General features: G+C 35.2%; 1 protein-coding gene across 10 annotated transcripts in view; it reads right to left on the reverse strand.

The window, feature by feature from the left end:
* The window catches only part of CEP112 (centrosomal protein 112), a 312,867-nt gene that overhangs the window by 141,862 nt on the left and 147,521 nt on the right, over positions 1-23,484 (reverse strand). For all 10 annotated transcript variants that reach the window (XR_005554525.1, XR_005554526.1, XR_005554524.1 and 7 more), the window contains one exon: positions 20,256-20,486. Coding sequence is in view for 6 of the 10 variants with exons in the window: in XM_039325516.1 (XP_039181450.1) it covers positions 20,256-20,486 (231 nt within the window). In the remaining 4 variants the exon portion in view is untranslated. The remainder of the gene's footprint in view (positions 1-20,255; positions 20,487-23,484) is intronic.

The raw sequence follows: 23,484 nt of genomic DNA on the forward strand, positions 1-23,484 counted from the left end.
AAACTATTAAATTATGACATCAGTTCAAACACAGACCGGCTAATAAATGTAAAGTGAAAAATAGGTGCTGTATTTTATATAAGTACACGAAACGATCAAAGTTAACAAAAGCACCTTATGTAATATTTTAATAAATGCTCTTTAGCTTTTTCAAAAGCTTTTGAAAAAGCTTTTGATCAATTGAATTGGCAGTTTATGTTAAGATTAATTGAGGAAATGAATTTTGGAGAAAAAATATCACAAGCTTTTGGTGCTATATATCAAAAACAAACGGCACAACTTATTGTTAATGGGGGTTTGTCAGAGGTTTTTACAATAGAAAAAGGTACAAGACAGGGATGTCCATTGTCACCGTTACTGTTTGTTTTAACTCTGGAAATTTTGCTGATCAAAATTCGAGAGTCGCAGGAAATAAAAGGAATAGAAGTTAACAAAAAAGAATATAAATTAAGAGCTTTTGCAGATGACTTGGTGGTTACTTTGTCTCAACCTACCTATTCTGTAGTAAATTTATTACAACTGATTTACCAATATGGACGGGTTTCGGGTTTTAAAATTAATAACAATAAGACTAAAATATTATCTAAAACATGACTAATTTGGATAAGCAGATTTTGGTTAATCTGACAGACTTTGAAGTTGTTGATAAGATAAAATATCTGGGGGTTACCCTATCTGTTTCTAATGTAAAATTGTATAAAAACAATTATGAAAGGCTGTGGGTCAGGGTACAAAAAGATTTGAAAAATTGGGAGAAGTTACAGTTATCTCTTATGGGAAGAATTGCAGTGATTAAAATGAATGTCCTGCCAAAATTTCTCTTTTTATTTCAAATGTTACCTATTTTAAAGAATGAGGTTAATTTAAATGAATGGCAGAAAGGTATCAACAAATTTATTTGGGCAGGGAAAAAACCAAGGGTAAAGCTTAAAATTATGCAAGACTTCCGTGAGAGAGGTGGACTCAAGGTACCGAATCTGAAATTATATTATGATGCTGTGGCTTTAACACTAATTAGTGATTGGGTTGATTTAACAAATGTAGAAATACTCCATTTGGAGGGTTGGGATTTACTTTTTGGATGGCATGCCTATCTAATTTTTAATAAAAAAGTGGATCGGGTTTTTAAATCTCATATTATAAGGATCTCTTTACTTTGGGTTTGGAGGAAATATTATAAAAGTGAGTTTAAAATACCATTATGGGCTATACCTTGGCATGCGATAGAGGGGATAAGAAGAGGAGTTAAGATGGATAGTGTTTCTTATGTGCAATTACTCAGGTGGGATGGTAAAAATTGGCAGTTAAAATCTTTGGAAGATTTAGCACATGAAAATATTATATATTCATGGTTTCAGTATAGACAAATAGCTGATAGATGGAAGATAGATCGTAATGTGGGTCTGCTCAGAGAAGATGAAAATCTCTTTAAACAAGTAAAAGATCAAAGGCGAACTCACATTAAGAGAATTTATGGGGTGCTAGTAGAACTGGACTCAGAACCAGAACTAATTAAAGAATGTATGATTAAATGGGCACAAAATTTTGGTGAACCAGTTCTACTAGATACCTGGGAAACCATCTGGGTGAGGAATGTTAAATTTACACAAGCCCAGAACTTAAGGGAGAATTTTTACAAAATGTTTTACAGATGGCACCTTGATCCACAAAAAATGTCTCGTATGTATCCTGACTTACAGCCTAAATGTTGGAGATGTGGTTCTTTGGATGCTACTTATTATCATATTTGGTGGTCGTGTAAAAATATAAAAGTTTTTTGGATTAAGATATGGTGGAATATTCAAAGAATTTTTAGAAAGAGGGTAAAATTTACCCCATAATTGTTTTTGTTAGGTATTGTTACTGATTGTGATGCTAAGGAAGTTATATTGATGTTAAATTTGATTACGGCCACTAGGCTGTTAGTAGGGCAATATTGGAAGAAGGAATCTTTGCCTACCTTGCAAGAGTGGTTTTTTAAAGTTTCTTATTTGGCGGAAATGGCAAAGATTTCGGCTTTCTTAAAGGAGCAATCGCAAGAGAAATTCTTTGCGGTATGGGAAAAATGGATAAATTTTATACAATATAAATTGGATATAAAAAATATCATTTAGCTTTCTAATAACTTGTATATAAACTTTAATATTTTATAGATTGTACTTTTTTATATCTCTTTTCTTTCTCTTTTCTTTTTTTCATTATCTCGTTTTCTTTCAAGTACTTTTTCTTTTTAATACGTATGCTTTTTTTACATATATTTTATTGTTAATTATTTTATAAATTGTTTATGTAAGGTATTTAGATATATTTATGATTTATACTTTTTCAATTTTTTTAAGATTCTTAAAAATTTTAATTAAGCCTATATTCAGCTCTGGGAAGGTCGGGGGAGATGGAGAGGGAGGGTTGGGGTGGGTGGGTTAGGGTTTTTTTTTTTTTTTTTGCTTTTTGTAAAAAATATCTAAAAAATTTCAATAAATAAATAAATAAATAAATGCTCTTTATGAAATAATTGTTCATTACTGATTTGATGGTAGATTAAATAGCTTTAGTAAAAGAAAAGCTTAAAACAACAATCAGAACCAAAAAGCACTACAGAACCAGTATACAAGTTCAGCAAAATCTCAGCAAAGCAAAAACTGATTATTGCTATATGTTCATTGTTCAAGACCCTGATGCTGGAAACAGTTGAGGACAAAGGGAGAAAGGGGCGGCAGAGGATGAGATGGTTAGATAGTGTCATCAACACAATAAACATGGGTTTGGGCAGGCTCCGGGAGACAGTGGAGGACATGGGGACCTGGCATACTGTGGTCCATGGGTCACGAAGAGTCAGGCACAAGTTGGCGACTGAACAACAACAAATGTATATATGTATGTTATAATCATGAATTATTACCTCCTTTTAAAGTCTTAAGACAATTTGGTAGATTTCTCTGATCTATTTATATGTATGTAGATCAGCAAATTGGTTTACATTGCATATACATTGGCCAGTACTGTCTGTAAAAGTAAGCACTCCAAATTTACAGAATGGCAACAGTTTGCCCCTAATCAGATTTTCTACAAAATTAATCATTCTTGCGGTACTCAAACGTGATTGTGAAATTACTTTGATCTGAACGTTCAATATTTTTTTAATGTAATCCATGACAAAGTATAACATGATTTTCTGTATCTGTATATAGCAGTCGAATAGTTGACAGAACTGAATAATTTAATGTAGGAAGAAAAAAAATCTTCTGGCATGAAAATATACAGATAATAATTGGGGTGCTTTAGTATTGTATTACAATGAGGTATATGCAGGCTGATCATAAAGAGTTCAAAACAATTATAATTCTTTCTCATCCATTTACTGAAAGTGGTTTTTTCCCCCTCTAACACATTCTCCAGCTGCAGCTGCAAGTCATTTTGGAACACTTTGAGTCTCCCCCCCAAATGAATACAAAGCATCAAATGGCCTCCTCCTTTTTCAACCATTGCATCCATGTTCAAATTTCTTACATTTCTCAAGTAAATTTAAGTACAATTTCTAATTAACATGCTTTAAATAAGGACTGCACTTAGCAGTCACATGTGATCTTGTACTTTAACTAGAAACTCTGTACTCCAGCTGCCCCCAATCTTTTGGGTGCTAGGGACTGGTTCCGCAAAGGGGATTTTTTCCATGGACTGGGGATATAATGTTTTCATGCACTGCCTGGATCCAATACGTGCATGGATCGGGCTTTGCTCACTTGTGGCCCAGTTCTTGGGGATTGGGGGCTCCTGCTGTAGTCCATTCAAATTTGAGTTACTGAAATACTTTTTTTTTATTAAGGCTGCTTAATAATTAAGAGAAAGCTAAATCAACTTTATTTATAGATATCTTTAGGATAATAAACTGCTTCAACCATGACTAATTCTAAGCAGCATATGCTCCCAATTGCAATAACAAGTTAAATAATAATAAATGATAATGGTACAAGTAGTCCTCGCTTAACAGTAGTATCTGGGACTAGAATTTCCCTTTCTAAAAATGTGGTCATAAAGCACTACATCACATGGCTGCATCACTTAGCGACAGCAATCGTGGCACTATCCATTGTTGTTGTTAAGCAACAATTGTGGCTGGTTAAGTGAATGTCGCCCAGTTGGCTGCTGTAAGATCCAGGACGCCATGCTACTGGCTATAATAGGCTGCTGTGACATTGGTTGTACAACTCCCAGATTGTGAACACATGACCATGGGTGTCTTAGGATGGCTGGAACTTTGAGGACTGATTGTTAAGTACCACTTGTTCAGCACTGTCATAACTTCAAATAGTTACTGGACAAGTGGTCATGAATCAAGGACTTACCTGTAATATTCTGTTATATATCAAAGAACAACAAAGCCAAGCCAAAATAAACCAACAGTCTTATTGCAGGAAAGAATTCAATCATATCAAACCCCAAAGGCCTTCAGATATACCCAAGTCTTAATGATTTCTTGAATTCTAAAATAGTGCCAATCTTACCTCAGCTAATATTCCAAAAATAAGAGAGAGGGACTTACAGACAAGTTCCACCCTCTACTGACGGCACTCCCTCGAAGTAAGGACCATAAAGGAGCTCCTTTTTCCACATCTAATCAGATAGGAACAACGTATTAGGAGGAGGCCATCACAAATATAATCTGGTCCTGAGTTATGTAGCACTTTAACGCTCCTGACTATAAATAGTTGAGTAAGGCAGCGTTTATGTGATCCCATCCAGAATGAAAGACCACTGACTTCAGTTGAATCTTCTTTTGCTGGGATTTAGTCTGAGTCTGTCCTTCGTCACCCAGATCCCATACAGACTGTAAGCATTAGGACATTAACTCAATCATATTTCTGATTGGTCCAAGGTTGAGTTATATTTGCTGATGTAATAATGTTCTCTGACCTCATACTAGAGGAAGACCTTTCCTAGTGGTTTCATGCAGATATTATATACAAGGACAGTAAGGTTAAGCCCTATGGCACCATCACACAAGGCTTAGAGGCCAACTCCCTCCTTGTTCCTACTGACTAGACCTCCATATGGGGGAAGCAAAACAAACCCTATTGATCAAACCCTATTGTTTCCAATCCATAAAATAGTTCAGAAAAAATGCCATGATCAACAGTATCAGAGACAGCTGAAAAGTGAAGAAGGGCCAGGAGGGTTATTCTCCAATCTCAGTCAAGTCATCATTCATTCCCAAATTCAATCAATGTTGTCTTGGTTCCATATCTGAAACTATACTGAAAAGAGTCCAGATATACTATTTTATCCAGGCTCATTACCTTCTTCCCAGAGAGAAAGGTTGGACTCTAAATGGAAATCCTTCAAAAAGCTGCTTGAATGATAGCTTCTTGAGAAGAAGGCACACCACTTTCTTTCCCAAAAATGCATTTGCTACTACAACTAGTCTAAATGTTATAGTTAATTATGAAATATATATAGCCAGATATTAGGAAAAACCCTAAAATCTATAATTGGACAAAAATTATGTTAGGACTGTCCAAATATGAAGATCTCCTAACAATCTGCAACAATCTAAATGACTTATTTGGTATTTTACATCAGTTCTGAGAGATGTGTTTGTTATGCCTATTTAAAACTTCTAAGAAACCTTTTAGTAAGAAGCATAAAATATGCTAAACTGCAGAAAATTTATATCTATATGCTATATGCCTGTTTACTGTGCTTTATTTAGAGGCAAAAAAGTAAAGGGACACAAAAAGGAGATAAGATATATTGTCAAAGCCAACATCTTCATCTTAGAAGAACCTTAGCACAAGAATTAGCTAAAGTTTCTTCTAAGGAACAGCACATTCTAGACCACATGAAAATATCTATGCAGTTCTAGTTAAAGACATAGCTTCTTTTTAAAGAGCTCCAGCACATAACAGGTATCTTTAGAGCTTTGGATTCATAAGTAAAATGATCCTTCAAAATGTATAAAGATGCTAAAGGGGCATATATCTGCAGATCCTTATAGCAACTGTGTATTTTGGAAAAGATGGTTGCCACACGCAGCACAATCCTTCAAAGTTTGGTTTAAGAAATTTGTAGACAGGTATTTGGTTCATTTACACACATTCTGAAGGACCTTTTTCAGAGCACTGCATGATACTCATAAAATACACTTTCCTCTATAGTAGATCCTAAAACAATACATGGGAAAAACAGGCTACCACTTAGCACAAGACAATGTAAGTACACTAGTCTAATTTGGAGCTCAGGGTTGAAATGAGGGGTCCTTGGTGCTCTCTGAGCTTCTGATGATGGTACCTAGTTTGGGTAATGAAACTTCTACAAGAAAACAATCAAGTTCAGAGAGCATCAAGGACCCTTCCCGCTTAATTTGGAATTAATATTAATAGGCAAACAATGTTTATTAATACATTAATTATCATTTTTGTAAATGCACTGAATTAATAAATAACCCAATTAGTAACTATTAACTATTTATCTTACATACTTATTCAATGTGATTTTTCAAATAATTACATTCAATATGAAAGTGCAAAGTGGTTTCTTTGTATATTGATTCATATGAGTCTTTAAGCATTATTTTTCCAGGGTATGGTAAACACTCTATAAATTAATACATTTCCCACCATATTTTAGAGTTTGCCTGAAATTCTAATACATACATTTGGAAAATTGCACTTTAATCCTTCTTTTCTCATTAAATTGACACCAGGGGGTAATCCAGATCTTAAAATTTCATTTTAAGAAACCCTCTGTTATTTGAGAAACTTGAATAGATGGTGACATTTTTATTTCAGATCAATTATTAGATGAAAATGATAAGTTTTATTATTTTCTATAGTAAATAATAAATATCATTTGTGTATTGTTGCCCACCAGCAGTATCAAACACTTATTCAACATTGGATCAATTTATTCCAAACAACAACAATAACAACTTAGATTTGTATGCTGCCCAACTCTCAACAACTCTGGGTGGCTCATAATGAACTACGAAATTACAATAAATCAATACAAGATAAAACATGGCAAATGCAACAAACCAGATAGAATGAAGTTTGTAGTGGAATGTGTGGATGACATTGGGGAATGAGGGAATTAGGAAACAATCTGATAAGAAAGGCAGGAGCCCTCAGTGACTTAACAGTCAGAGAAAGAAATTCAAGAAGGACCTACTTTAATGAATCAAGTGGTTAAAAGAGATAGCGGGAAGTTTGTACTTTCAGACTTGCAAGATTCTGTTAATGTGGTCTTACAGTGAAATAGAATTATTTCATTTTGTCGTATTTCTTGTCTTTATCTGGGAGGCAAAAAAAACCCCAAAAGCCTGCATGAGGAACCAGGTCTTCACAGCTTCTCTGAATAACAGCAGAAGGGGTTTGTGTGTGGAAAGGAGGGTGCAACCTTATTTCAGAGAGTAGGCACTGCTAAAGAGAAGGAACACTTCCAGGATAGATGATATCATTTAATTGAAGGAACCCAGAATGTGCCAATCCTGCAAGATTGAATTGGCCAGGTAGATACTATGTCAGGCAATTCCTCAAAAACACCAAGCCATATGCCATATAGAGTTCTATAGGTAATGACCAACACCTTGAGCAGCAGGTTTACAACTGTGGGTATTTGTGGGGTTTGCTTTGTTACTAAATTATCAAATAACACTTTTGGCTCTAAATGCTTTTTGTCAGCTGGTTTGGCATATTTTGCAAGGTATAGAAGCATCATCAGGAAAACATAATATTCATTTATAATATGCTATGTTAAAAAATGAACCGGAAATTCCCACTATTAAGAAACCCCTCTGCTCATTTCTTAACTGATGTATTGTTTTCACAAATAAAGTTTTATCTTGGCCCTGGCTACTGCTGAAAACTCCTTTTTTTCCACAGTGCCCACGATGCAATAGTAGGCTCTACTGTGAGGGTCAATTCCAAGTGTAATCATTTCACATGCTTAAAGTAGCTTCGCTCAAAACAGACTCTTTAAATTGTGGTTTGGGAAATATGCAATATATTTAGATTAGAGGACTATTAATATTAAACTCTAGTCTTATATTATTTTAAGAGGTTATTTGTTAGGTCTTTTTAAATTGTTAATTTTATATGCATTACATATATTTCATTAATTTTAATTAGCTGTCCTTGGAAGTATTTTCATTAAATTGCTGTAAAAGGTAGTGCAGCTTAAAAAATATTAAAATAATAATATATATTGAAACGTCAAAAACCCGACAAACTTTGTATAGTAGCAGTACTCAGAAAATGGTTTTTACGCTAATTTGGAATTGATTATTAACACAAAGAATAAGGGGATTTTTGTGCTAGAATATATTAAGCAAATATAAGAGGCTCTTAAATGCACAATTGACTTGTAATGATCATCTTGATATTTCTCCACCTTTTTGGAATATAGAGAAAACACTTGTGTTCAAAATGGCAATAATATTATGTCTAGTCTTGACGAAGTTAAAACAGGAAACACCTGTTCTGGATGAGATTGGTGGTTTACGGTTACTATGATAAATAGAAAAATGGGATTTGAGTTCACTGAAAAGAACAAACAATCTTTTTAAATTAAGAAATAAGCAGATATACGCCTTCAAGAAATACACATTTTAAAAGATAATATAACTTCGTTAGAATATAGACATCTTGGTCCAGAATACAAGGCTTCGGACAGACAAAAAAAATGAAATAACACTATATGTGAAAACAAAATTATGGACATTAGAAAAACAAATTCAAGATGAGGAAAAAAAGTAGACTCATAATGTTACGTTTTCAGATTGAATTTGGAAAAACAACGGCTGCTTCAATTTTCTCTCTGAATAATAAAGCAACCTTTTATGAAAAATATTTTTCAATCACTTCTTGAAATTGCAGAGTGAGAGATCCTTATTCTTTGAGACAGGTATGAAGTTTTTCTCCCTTATATGATAAAATAATTTTATTTAAAAGAAATACTGACAAACTCCTTCAAAATGTCTCAGCCTACATATTACTAATTTCTCTTGGATGCCTAGATATATAAATAGCTTTCGGAGAGCATATATTTATTACTTCTCAGTTCATAAAACTTATTCCAGGATAGACGTATTGCATTTCTAATGCTCTTTTAACCAATCTTAGAGAAGGGGAGATGGCAATTTTTTTTATGCAGGTCATTATCCAATAATAGTAAATCTGAGGGAGGAACTTCCAGATCAAAAAGGCAAAGATTCAACAAATTATTACAAAAATATATTAAACCATGAACTAAAGACCTTTTTTCAAATCATCTTCGCCTCTGAAGCCTGTTTGGGACTTTAGCAAGACATTTCATGAGTGATTTATTTCTCTTGTATAAAACAGAGAGAAAGCCATGCAAAACACAGAAGGATACATTACTGAATCATCTGCAAGTATTAGAATCAAGGCATAAACTCAACCTATTGCAGGTAGTCCTCAACTTACAACAGTTCATTTAGCGACTGTACGAAGTTACAATGTCATTGAAAAAAGTGACATGACCATTTTTCACACTTATGACCGTTGCAGCATCCCCATGGTCATGAGATTTACATTTGGATAATTGACAACTGATTCATATTTATGACGATTGCCGTATCCGGGAGACACGTGATGACTTTTGTGACCTTCTGACAAGCAAAGTCAATGGGGAAGTTAGATTCACTTTACAACTGTGTTACTAATTTAACAACTGCAATGATTCACTTAACAAATGTGGCAAGAAAAGTTGTAAAATGGAGCAAAACTCATTTATTACCTCTATTTAGGATGGAACCAAACATGTTTCTACAATGAAAGAGGTGGTGCTGCAATTTGGTCAACTATAACTCTAAATTATATGGTAAACAGACATATGACCAAAAACATGTGGCAAATACGGTATTTGAGTAACATATTCCGATTTAAAGAAATGAAGAAACAAGGGGGAATACTGAGATTCTTGGCCAAATTTGAAAATTATGTAACAAGGAACATTTGCTGGGCTTTATTTATAAGCAGCTGCTGAAGCATGACTCAGAATCTGAAAAAGTCAAATATGGCTTGATTAAATTATTGCAGAATTTGAACGCAGTAATAGAGATGCACGATGGGAATTTCAACGGAAAATATTAATTTAATATTATACTTTGAGAAAATTTGTACAATATTGTTTTATTACATGTATATTACTCCTATTTTGATTGCTAAAATGGACAATTTATTATCTAAAAATTACTGAAAACAATGAGCAGGTTAGATTTTTTTTCCCATATTTGGCAGCAACTTTGTAAAGCTCAACAATTCTAGAAAAGGATTTATACTGAAACTTAAAAGCTGAATTCCCATTTTATTCTATAATATTTGTATTAAATTTTATTAAACATAACCCTTCAAAGTACACAGAATTAATTTTGTATATGATCACGGTTGCAAGGATATTATATATCTTTTATTGGAAGGTTGTTTGATCCCATTTGTGAAAGAATGATTAACAAAGTTGTAGGAGTACGCTTTGATGTCTAGAATAATTTTATTTCATAGAAGTAAATCTGACATAGAATTCAACACTACCTGAAAACCATTTCTAGACTATATGCATTTGTGCTACATCCAACATTTGGTTTATGTATAGAATTTATATTTCAAATCACAATGGATTCTCACCAGTATGGACTGAATTATATTTTATAATTGTACTTGGTGATTTATACGGTCTTTATCAAGGTTCTTGATATTCATTCTTATTTTACAACTTAGTAGTGATTGTAATCCTTTAAAGCAGGGGTGTCAAACTGCTGGCCCGCAGGCCAGACGCGTCATCAGGAAACCACGCCCACCCCATTGCCAGCAATGGGAAAAAAGCTCCGATACGTCGCACGATGTTACATGACGTCGCAAGTTTGACATGTCTGCTTTAAAGCAATATAATATATTCAGTTATTTATAACTAATTATATAGTTGAAAATGATAACATGCTTATTTCAAAATCATTTGCCTAATCATCTGTAATCTTCTGTTTTACCTATTCTTTTTTTATGATCGTTTATTTGCTTCCTTTGATGTCTAATAGAAAAAAGAAATGGGTCAAATTTTTTCTGTATAAGCACAACAGATAAGTCTGACATATGTAGAGGAATCTGGGCAATCTGATAAACAAAGTTATTATCACTTTCCACAACCAAATACAATATAAACTTTCTGATATATTACTTATGACATTTATACTGCTTAGCTATTTTTTATATTCTAGCATATATAAAGATATACATGAAAGCAAGTGAATGTTCCTTATCTACTGGAATAGTGGCAATTGGATATATCAGGGTTAGAGCAAACATAACAAGAACTTTACCGCTGTCAATTGTTCAACAATCTGTATATGACTTTAGTTACAAAACTTCTTAACCACAGATATTTCTGTGCTATAGTATGATATGAATTTGTTATTACTCTTGCTGAATTAATGGTGGACAGTGGCAAATGTAACTTTTTTTCATCCACTGAAGGAGAAAAGGAACGCCTCCCAACAGACGTGAATTTATTGTGGAAACCTTTCCAGTATGCATGCATTATGTGAAGGAGACATACAACTGGAATATATATTTAGATCTATAGCATTAAGTATATTAAAGATAGAGTGCATTCTTTAAATATAGCTGTATTATACAGTTAAGATTAAATCTTTCAAAACTGCTTGCTTAGAGTGATGCTAATATAGCAATTGATCTTTTATTTAGAATTTATTTTGAATGCTTAATTTCCTTGCCAAAAAAATTCCACAGTTAGTAATAGTAGTAAAGTTGGAAGGGACCTTGGAGGTCATCTAGTCCAACCCCCTGCTCGGGCAGGAAACCCTACACCATTTCGGACAAGTGGCTGTCCAGTCTCTTCTTAAAAACTTCCAGTGTTGGAGCATTTACTGCTTCTGGAGGCAAGCTGTTCCACTGATTAATTGTTCTCACTGTCAGGAAGTTTCTCCTTAGTTCTAGGTTGCTTCTCTCCTTGATTAGTTTCCACCCGTTGCTTCTTGTCCTGCCTTCAGGTGCTTTGGAAAATAGCTTAATTCCCTCTTCTTTATGGCAGCCCCTGAGATATTGGAATACTGCTATCATGTCCCCCCTTGTCCTTCTCTTGAACATTAGTAACAAACAGATTAAATCTAAATCACATCTGTACTCAAACCTACAGTTGATTCTTGTTTCTCTTTTTATGAAAACTTATTAAGGTAAACAAACTTTACTCACTCTGTTACACATGACTGACTTAAGGTTTATCCCATAGGTTGTGCTGATGCATCCTATAGCAATGGTCAGACAGAAGGACACAACTACTTGCTACACTGCAAGTGTATATAGTAGGGTTATGTGGCATTTCAGATTCAATTAAAAAAAATGCTTCAGAGCACATGGAGGCATAAATATAGTTCCTTTCTAACTTTCTAACTTTAAAGCATCTGTATTTTCTCCCAGTTGCATAGGATTGCCTTCCAATGCATCTCGCCCAGAGAAGGACATGGTTTCTTTAAAATTGTGCACACTGACTCTTACACCTCTCTAAACATTTTTCAAGATCTGCCACCAGAATGTGATAATTTGCATCAGAAGAGAAAAAATAAGTGTCTTACCACTGTCCGTTAATTTTACTCTGAAACTTTACAGTGAACTGCAAATGCTAGAGACCATTTGCAAAGGGAAAAATGGTTAGGACTGAATTCTATCTTGTTGAAGTTTAATGGACAGTTTCCTTATTCTACCATCACCTTCACAATAATCATCAGCCAAAGTTGAAATTCTACAGGAAGAGTCACCTTCATGTGGAACAGAATCATTCATTCATGAATGCATTCATTGAATCAATCACTGGACCAAGAACAGCTAAAAATAAATTTTACAAAGGATTAAACATTAAAGCAGAAATTTTAACAGTAAAGTATAAACAGAAAGTTATTGTCATCTATGGTAAACCACAGCCAACAGCTTGACTGAATATCTACATCTTCAGTTATAGCCAAAGTAAAATCAATACTGCACAAGCTTGGCTTCTGGGAAAGAGACTGAGATAATGACTTAATCAGAGCTGAGATGATTCTCTCCTGGAAATATTATATCTTCTTCATATATTACATCCAGGGAAAGGAGAAAAGCACTCTGTAACAGTTCTTAATGTTTCAAAACACTAGCAGAAACATCACCCTGCCAACAAAAGTGCGTATAGTCCAGGCCATGGTTTTCCCAGTTGCAATGTATGGCTGTGAAAGTTGGACCATAAGAAAGGCTGAGCACCAAAGAATTAAGGCCTTTGAACTATGGTGCTGAAGAAGACTCCTGCGAGTCCCTTGGACTGCAAGACGTTCAAACCGGTCAGTCCTAGAGGAGATCAACCCCGACTGCTTTTTAGAAGGCCAGATCCTGAAGTTGAAACTCAAATACTTTGGCCACCTCATGAGAAGGAAGGACTCATTGGAGAAGGGCCTAATGCTGGGAAAGACTGAGGGCAATAGAAGAATGGGACGACAGAGAATGAGGTGGCTGGATGGAGTCACTGAAGCAGTAGGTGTGAACTTAAATGGACTCCAGAAGATGGTAGAGGACAGGAAGACCTGGAGGAACATTGTCCATGGGGTCGCGACGGGTCGGACACGAATTCGCAATTAACAACAACAACAACAAAAGCTGTTGCTTATAACAGAAGCCCTTGGGCAACCAATGCAACTCCTTTAAAATGGACTTTATATGGATTTGAATTATGCTCTCAATTTCCATTTGCTGCATCTTCTATATCTCTTCAATGAAAGTTCAACACAGAGCACAATGCAATAGCATAGATAGAAAGTTATCAAAATATGTTATTACCATCAAATTATCCCTCTAGGAATGGTCACAGGGTATAGTCAGTAGAACAGAATTATTCCAAGGCTACTGAAGGTTCCAATTACGAGTCAGAACTGATGCTTTCAATGTGGAACCTACAGATATCTCTTCCAGTGCTTTCTGCTGCACTTTACTTTCTTATTTTAAAATGAAACAGGAAACATGCACTGGATTCAATCTACAAGACATTATCTGATATATCCCAGGTGCTGTGGTGTAAAGGGTTTTACAAGTATTAAACAGCAGGTGGGACAGTAAATCAGGAAGCTATTGGCAATCAGTGTGCTAATTTCAGAATAGCTGCAAGTCTTGGTTTATAGGTTAACTTGACAGGAATTTTCAGCTGTAGCATTTGGGTTATTTTCAAAGGCAGCCCCATATGCAGCACATTGCAGCAATCTAGCCAGGTGGTGATCAAGTTATGAGTTGGTGATCAAGTTATGAGTTATCAACAGAGCATCTTGGTCATAACATTCACATGGATGAATGTTCCTCTGGCTGTGGCTTCCACTGTTTAATTAAGTCCAATGAATCCAGAAGAACCCCGAAAGTATGAATAAACTCCTTTGGAGAGAGCATGATCCTGTCTAGAGTGACTACCAGAGCAGATGTTACAAGGAACAGTCTAATGATAGGAGATTTTGTTGTTATAGTGTTTAACGAGCTTGTAATCTCTAGACCAGGGGTAGGCAACCTCGGCTCTTTTATGACTCATGGACTTCAACTTCCAGAATTCCTGAGTCGTTGCCTACCCCTGCTTTAGACACTGGCTCAGAACTTCAACAGCATCTCCAATTCAGCCCAGGTAGCAACATATAACTGGATGTCATTAGCATATTGACGACACCCTACTTTGAACAGTGAAACATCTCTCCCAGCAGTTTCATCTGGATATCAAATAATGTGGGGAAGAACCCTAAAAAATTCTCCATGATCACTAAGTGCAGAGAACTTAATGAGGTAGAACCACTGTAAAAAAAACTGGTGGTTCCAATCCTTGCTGGTGATCCAGAAGGATATTAGGGTCAATATTAGATCTTGTATGATCAACAGGGATGCAGTTCCACCTTCAAAGTTTCAACCAAAGTAATCGACCAGACACCCCCCCCCCCAAAAAAAGCTCTTTCTGCCCCATCACTAGCTGTGAATCTTGTCTGGAAAGGATCCAGATAATCCATTCTTTTATAGCTGACCAGCTACTATTTGTTAATTGTCCTTGCAATGAATTGCCCACCAAATTGTCAGAGCATTTCTTCTCTGGAAAAATCTGGATCCATGAGATACCTGAGATGAATCACTCTAAAGGCAACCAGGAACACTTGCAGATGTCCAGAGCTGCTGTAAACTGCAACTTGACAAGGAAGGGATCTTGTAGTAACAGTTGCAAAGGGTATAGAAAATGGCCTTGAAGGACAGCAGAGAGAAACATTATTACCATGGTAATGATGAGACAAGTGTGGCTTGAGCCCATTCCAAGAAAAAAACTTTAAAAAACCTCAGACAGACCTCTTCCTAATTCACACAAAGATAAAGTGAGGTTAAAAAGTACAAGCAAAAAAAGAAAAGAAAAGTAAAGGAAAAAGAAATCACTCATGTCCCTTCTGGTAATATCACAGCATCATCAAATGCTTTTGTGTAGCCTTCAGAAGATTCGAAAGTTGAGCAGCAAGTTCTGACATTTCAAACATTACATACCTCAGATAAAGTGAACTTCAGCCCAACATCCCACTGATCATCTACCAAACTTCTTAAGATGGAAAAATCTTTTCTATATCCAATAACTATCATACAGATTTCATGTTATGTTTCTTCAAATTACATGTGCTCTGTAATTTGGTCCACTTGCCATATAAAGTTTCTAGAAAATCTGATTCTGTTTCTGGAGATATAGGCAAACATTTAACATTTTCAGTTGGCATTAGTTACTATTATAGTTTTGCTTCCTTTAAAAAAAAGGTCAGCTACTTTTGAAAAGAAAATACACCATCATAAAGCAGCATAACTTTAATTTGGAAAACTTAACTTTTCACACTAATGTGTTTCAAATTTAAAATGATCTAAGGAAAAAAAAGGAACCGTGATTCAAATTCAGCTTTTAAGCAAAAATGACAATGTCGTCATGAGTTAATATTAATCCTTTAATTAAGAATTTCAAAGATTTAAATACTTTCTCTGACCTTGGCTTTAAATAATTATGCTAAGTGTGGATTTCTTTAAATTCAGAAAAGATTCTGAACTGTTGATCATAGTTATGTAATAGTTTCAAGCTGGCAGATTTCCAACATAAGCTGTTTAAAATTAGAGACGAAGAATATGATACTCACAAATGAAATGTCAGTTTCCCAAATGCTGTTCCAATTCTATATGCTAATTGTTCCATTTGGTTGCTGTATTTCATCTTGCAATAAATTAAAGATGGTACTTTAATATATGCTAAAGCATTTAAACACCTGGATGTCAACTAATGTAGATAAGTATTTTGAGAAGTTCCTTTGTAATCTAACATCAAGTATTTAAACACCATCAAAAAGGAATTTTGCCAAAGCAACGGCAAAACAAGCCAAACTGAAGCCCTAGATGTAAAGTAAAATGAAGGTTTATTTTATCAGGAGCAGTATTTTTGCTTCATTTATATGCTGTACCATTTCAGAGGATGAAAACTAGTAATATGGTTTAATACTCTATGCTGGTATCAAATGCTTCCTGGAAATCTCATATTTAAAGGACAAAATATTCAAGTTCCTGATTTAAAAAATTGTTAATGTAAGATAAGGATAACCTTTATTGTCAACTTTTACTGTGGGCACACTGGCACACATTAAAAACGAAATTGTTGCCTGCTTTCAAAAGTGTACACATACACAACACACATATAGACATGCTATATACATATATATGTATACACCTACACCCTTACATATATGTATATACCTACACCCTTATTAATCACTTTCCATCTTGAATACATAGTGGAAAGAGGAAGCTTGAGAGTTCACAAGGTTGATACTGTATGGAACAAAACTGTGATTGAATCTAAATGTTCTGCTTTAGATACCACCAAGCCTCCTCTCAGAAGGTAACAAGGAAAACAGGTCGTGAAGACAATACTGTGGACCCTGCTCAAGCAAGACTAATATGCTAAGTCCTGGATGGAAGGGAGGGAACTGCCAATAATCTTTTCTGCCATCCTCACCATTCTCTGCATCGCCTTCCTGTCTGAAGCAGTGATGCTTCCAAACCAGACTGTGATGCAATATGATAGGATGCTCTCGATCGTCCCTCTATAGAAAGTGGTAAGGACAGGGGAAGAAAGATGTACTTTTCTCATGTGACGCAGAAAATGCAGGCACTCCTGTGCCTGCTTCACCAATGTCTTGTTAACTGCACACCCAGAAATTTGATGTTGCTAACCATCTCCAATTCTACCTCAGTTCTAATTTACATGAAAGCTGGGACATGACCGTTGAAGTAAAGACAAGGATAGAAAAAGCCCGAACAGCATTCTTCAAAATGAAAAAGGTCTTCTGCGGTCACGACATAAGCCCAAGACTGAAAATCAGGCTTGTCAGATGCTATATTTTTTCTATCCTGCTCTATGGAGTAGAGAGTTGGTCTCTGACAGAAGGCCACCTGAAGAGAGTAGAAGCATTTGAAATGTGGATTTACAGGCGGCTGTCACTTATAAGCTGGGTTGACAAGATCAGAAATGAGGAGGTGATAAGCTGCCTGGGAAAGCCAAGGGAAATCATCAAAACAATTAAAAAACGAAAATTAGAATATTGCGGACATGTGATGTGACACCCAGAAAAATATGGCATACTCCATTTAATCTTCCAGGGAAAGATTGAAGGTAAATGAGGTCCAGGCAGAAGAAGAACATTGTGGCTTCAAAATCTAAGGGATTGGTTTGGACAAAACCCAGCAGCACTTTTTCGTGCGGCTGCTGATAAAAACAGGATCGTCAACATGATTGCCAACGTCCAATAACGGATATGGCACAACAAGAAGACGAACCATCTCCAGAGGTGAATCACGAATACATACAGTGTGGCTGTGCCTGCATTTTCTGAAATGGACAATGATCTCTTTAGTTTTTCCAACGTTTAGAACTAGGCTGGTTTTCTTACACCAGTTCACCAAACCCTCTACCTCCTTGCGGTAAGCACCCTCATTGCTATCTTGAATAAGGCACACTACTTCACAATATGGTTAGTGGCAAACCTTGCATAACAGTCATGGGTCAAAAGGTGAACAATAGCGGACTTAGGACGCAGCCCTGCGGAGAACCTGTGCTCAAGTAAATGGTGTTAGAAATATTAGTCCTAACTCGCACATACTGGGGCCTGTCAATAAAAAAATCAAGAATCCAGTTGCATAATGGAGTATTAAAGCCTAAGAAGCCCAGTTTGTCTACTAGATGCTGAGGAATGATTGTATTAAATGCCGAACTGAAGTCAACAAACAGCATTTGCACATGAGTATTTCTTTCATCTAAGTGCTCCAGCTCAGATGGAGAACAGAAGAAATAGCATCCTCTATAGAGCGATTCGGATGGTAAGCAAACTGAAACAAGTTAAAGAAACAAATAAAAATAAAGATAGTAAAAAAGAGATAAACAAGAAAGTATTTCCCTTCTGAGGTATGTCAACACTGTTCTGAGCTATGTCAAGACTGAACTTCAATATTCAAGTTCCTATACAAGAACACAACTTCATAATATCTGACTCTGGGCCACACTCTCTGATTTTTCATTTGAACCAAAACATGCAAATTCAATTTACTGCAATTATGACAAGAGAAAATGCTGGGCAGAAGTGGAGTAAAAGTCAGACTAAATAGGAATGCACTTTATGTCAGGCCCCAAAGTAATGTATCCTCAGTTATTTTAGCTTTGTAGCTTTCTTTGTTGCCTGCCATTCTATTGGGAGGGGGGAGCCTTTGGGAATGCTTTGCACTGTCTGCTTTGTTGCCTTGTTGTCCTTCTCCCAGGGGATGGAATGTCTCACCTTAATCTGAGAGACGGTTTGTGCTTGGAGCCAGAAGAAACTGAAAGTGAGAAAGACCTTGAACAGCCTGCTGAAAAAAACGGTTATCAAAACACGATGCCACATGTGGATTGGTTGGGATTCAGATGAACATTGGGACACTGGGGGGAGGAGTATTGAATGCTACTTTTAATATATCGCTTCACAGGTTTTTCTCTCAGATCTTGCCTTGATTCCCTGCTGTCACTAGCTCCTAATAAAAGTTTCCTTTTGAGACCAGGCTTGTTTCAAGAGTTCTGCTTTCTTGGGTGGCTTAGCTGAAGTAGGTCCTTACACTTTATTGATAGTGTCTCTGGTACTTTAATAATAAGTGAATACATTGTTAATAAGTCCTTGTGCTTATTTATTTATTAAATTTATATCTTCCCTCTTTCACTCCCCAAAATGACTCTGAGCAGCTTAAAATATAGTAAAAATAGAGATATAAAAACAATGAAAATATAAAAACAGATTAAAATTGCAAGATTACATACAGACTAAAACCAATGGGGTCAGAGTGGAGCAGAAGTGGCGTATTCTCTATCACTGAACAATAAAACAGAGACACAGATGATATACTGTACATCCAGAAAGCAACCTACAGAGTAGAATAAAATCACCAACCATGTTGTCCTTGAAGCCTAAGAGAACAGCCAAGTTTTCCGTGTCCTTGGGAACATCCTCAGGATGGAAGCCATATGGATCTCTGGGGAAGATTGCTCCAGAGACCAGATGCAACAACAAGAGAGGCATGCCTCCAAAGTTCCAACAGATGACATTATTTGAGGGGATATAAAATGTCTCCATGCTACCAGATCTTATCAGAGAAGTAGAAACAACTAGAGATACAAGGTCCCACAAATAACCAGTCTCTATGCCATGTTTAAATAATCAGGCCCTCTATATCCAGAAGCCAACTGGAAACTAGCGCAGCTCATACAGTAGTGGTATCACATAAGCATTCTGTGGCATTAATGCCCATGCTGCCACATTCTGGAGTTGAGATATTTTTGCTTCAGTTTGAGGAGGTGGAATGAAGTGCCTTACTGAATCACCTCTCTTTGCCTCAATGACAATCAAAACTGGGGCATTTCAAACAAGTATTTTTCTTCAGCAACATAAGCGCAAATGCCCCAGTTACCCAGAGAAGTGACGTAACATGGCTACTCTGTTGTTTTGAAGCAGATTAGCTCTTTGTGTTATAGTTTTGATTTGCTAGAGGCTTCAATAAAGAACCGCTCCATCTATAGTGCTGGTTTTGTGCAGACTGAAGATAGTAACATACTATTCACACTTCTCAAACTTACTCCAACACTGATTTAGTTTCACATTAATTGTAATATCCCTGAATTGCAATATCTTAATCAGATATTTTTAATCTTACCTTTTCCAGTGTCATTTCCTTTTCTGCAGCATTAGTCTTCCTCAGGTCCAGAATCATTTTTTCTGACTCAGTTTTCTGTTTGTTCATGGCAGTCTCATGATCTCTAGAAGCTCTTTGTTTTTCTTCTTCCCGAAGAAGACTAAGTTCTACCAACTGCTGTTTTCTTTGAGTATTCACCTGAATCAGCTCTTCCCTCAGAGTATGGATCTGGGCTTCCATGTCACAGATGATCTTTAAAATAACAATACCACCAATCAACAAGAATAAATACTTTGGTTTAATTTTTATACACCCCACCCCACCCCCCAAAAGTTTGCATCAGTTGGAACAGAAAAGTTGTCCTATCAAAAGAACAGAAAAATGCTTTCTCAAATTATTGATATTTTATAGTAAGCCTTATAAGTAAGCTTCCGGTGAGAATACATGGTGAAGTAGACATCCCTGAAGGAGCAGGGATAGCACTGTTGTGGAGATCAGCAGTCAGACGGTGAATTCTGGCCAGCGCAGCCTCTCTGGAAAAAGGAGAGATTGTGAGATTGCCCACTTGTAACCAGGACAGTTTTTTGTGGTTGGTTCATGAGTTGAGCAGCTGGAAGTTGAGGGATTTCAATCAAGCTCAAAGTCATAATGCAACCTACATAGACAAAAAGTTCAAAAAAGCTTCATTTCTTAATCACTTTCAGTTGTCACTAGTTTAGATAGAGATTTTCTCAATGTAACATGAACCAGACTGTAATGCTGTCTGTAACTATGGAGATACTGACTGGGATATTAACTAACAACGGAGTGCCATTTGAGACAAAAATATTAAGGGCACAGGAAGACAAAGTAGAAAAAGTAGATGACCTTATTTTGTTAAGGACCTGGATGTACTCATCTCTAATGATTTATGTTGTAAAGTTCATTGTTAACAGCATTGCTAAAAAAGCACTAAAAGTTGTGAATTTAATTCTATGAAGTTTCTCCCCCCCCCTGTAAATATTATATTGCTCATTAATGCTTACAAAACATACACTAGGCCAATCCTAGAATACTATTCAGCTGTTTGGAATCTTTACTGCATATTGGGCATTAATACAATCGAGCGAGTTCATAAGTATTTTACATGAAAGGTCTTACAGTCTTCTGTCCATAATAGAATACCTAATGCTACTAGGCTTGAAATGCTTGATAGTTTAAAACTGTGACGCTTGTGGTCAGACTTAGATACCGCATACAAAATTGTACATAGTAATGCTATACTTGTAAATTACTTTTTTAGCATTCATTGTAATGTAATGGAAGCAAACAACCACTTTAAACTTAATGTAAACCACTCTAAACTCAATTATAAAAAAATTGATCTTTGTAACAGAATTCTCAAAGTCTGGAATATCTTACCTGATTCAATTGTCTTAGCCATTAAACTTCACAATTTTAATTCTAACTTAACGTCTGTGGACCTCACTCCATATTTATGAGGTCCCAAAGCATGTATGTGTAAGTGCACTGGTGTTGCCTAATGTCCCTGTCACATTTTGATTTTCTTATTTTCTTTGTTTGAATTTGTAATTTTTATTTGACAAATAAAAAAATAAATAAATAAAATAAAGGGGGAAGCTTGCCTTTTCTCTTTCTCTTGTTTGATACACTTTCATTTTTTGAGTTACAATATAATGACAACCACCAGAAAAGCAGCAAAAGTAGTAGAAGGGAGGAGAGGATTGCTAGACTAATGTGCGGAGAGAGGAATTATACCAGATTTGCTTCAAAACACGTTGAGCAATTGGCCAGTAAATTGATATTAAATTGACAGCTTTTTAAAAAAAATGCTGAAAGACTTGTAAAGATGAAAGATGATAAGAACATGGAAAGCTTGGTAAAACAAGTGCCTGTAAGTTTCATATAAAACTAATGAATAGTGGAAACTTTCCAAAGTAAGACAAAGTTATAGACAGAGAGTTGGAAAAAGAATTAGATCTGGCTCTATTGGAATTAAGAGTGAAAGAATTTTGTTTTGAGATTTAGAGCAATTTCAGAGGATTGTAGAGAAGATATTAGAGAAAACTTTAGCAATTTGGGGGAGGGGATGAGATGAGATAGAAATAGATAAACTATATAGAATAAATACAAGATTTGTGACAATAAAAAGTGTTCTAAGGAATGTTTAGATGCACTTTGTCAGACAGAAAAGAGATCAACTTTTGCAGTACCATTTAATACAAAACTAAAGACTGGGATTTATATTTGTGTAAAATAAGGAAGACATAAAATGATGTACCCACACAAGCATAGAAACACACATGTATTATTAAGCAAATTAATAAATAATATTTTTTATCTGGAAACAAATAATCAAGGTAGTAAGGGATGCTATACTCCGATACATTTGGGAATTAATATCAGCCATATCTATTGTATATTTTGAGATAAATATTTCCCTCTATACAGCATTTCCCGCTAGAATTGCTTTGACTGAATCCTATACTAATTTGTTTTCATTTAAATAAAAAATAAAACATGGCAGGCAGAAGATTCTTTCATCTCAACAATTTCATAATGTTTTAAAAAAATGTTTTCAGAGTAAAATATGTATGATACAGAATAGAGATAAAAGAAAACTTTGGATTTAGCTTAATATGCTTGTTGCTGTATCTTTTGAAATCACGAAATGTGAATCAGTTCCATCATATCTTTGAACATGATTTTCAGAAGATGGAAGATATAAAATTTAGATTACAAATACAATTGATAGATTGTGTTGAAACTTCCATTTATGTCTTTCAACTTTTGAAACCTATTTTTAGAAGTACCTACTATAAAAAGATTTTATGTTGCTAACCAATACTCTATTAATATAACATTTTGTGAGTTTAAAGAATCAAGATTGACAAATACAAATTATGTTAATATTCAGGTATCTGTTTAGCTAACTATTGTAAACCTCTTCAAAGTGCATCCTCAAGGTGTAAGATCACTGTTTTTATATGATACACTGCATTGTACTATATGCTACATATAGATATGAATTGGAAATCCCTATATTTATTTATATAACAACGCTTCCATTTTATTTCCCTTTTATTCCAGTCTAACAACATACCAAAACTGGCAAAGTATTAGATTTAGACATTAAGAATGAATGCTTAAAACAGATTCACAATTAGTTCTAGAGCTGTACATTATATTTTATTTTTTTCCCTTTCAAAGCTTAAATATGTTCAACCAATTTTGAAATTCTTGATAAATT

Source organism: Crotalus tigris, unplaced genomic scaffold (assembly GCF_016545835.1).
Source record: "Crotalus tigris isolate CLP2741 ecotype Arizona unplaced genomic scaffold, ASM1654583v1 scf7180000024337.5909745, whole genome shotgun sequence".
Taxonomy (NCBI): Eukaryota; Metazoa; Chordata; class Lepidosauria; order Squamata; family Viperidae; genus Crotalus; species Crotalus tigris.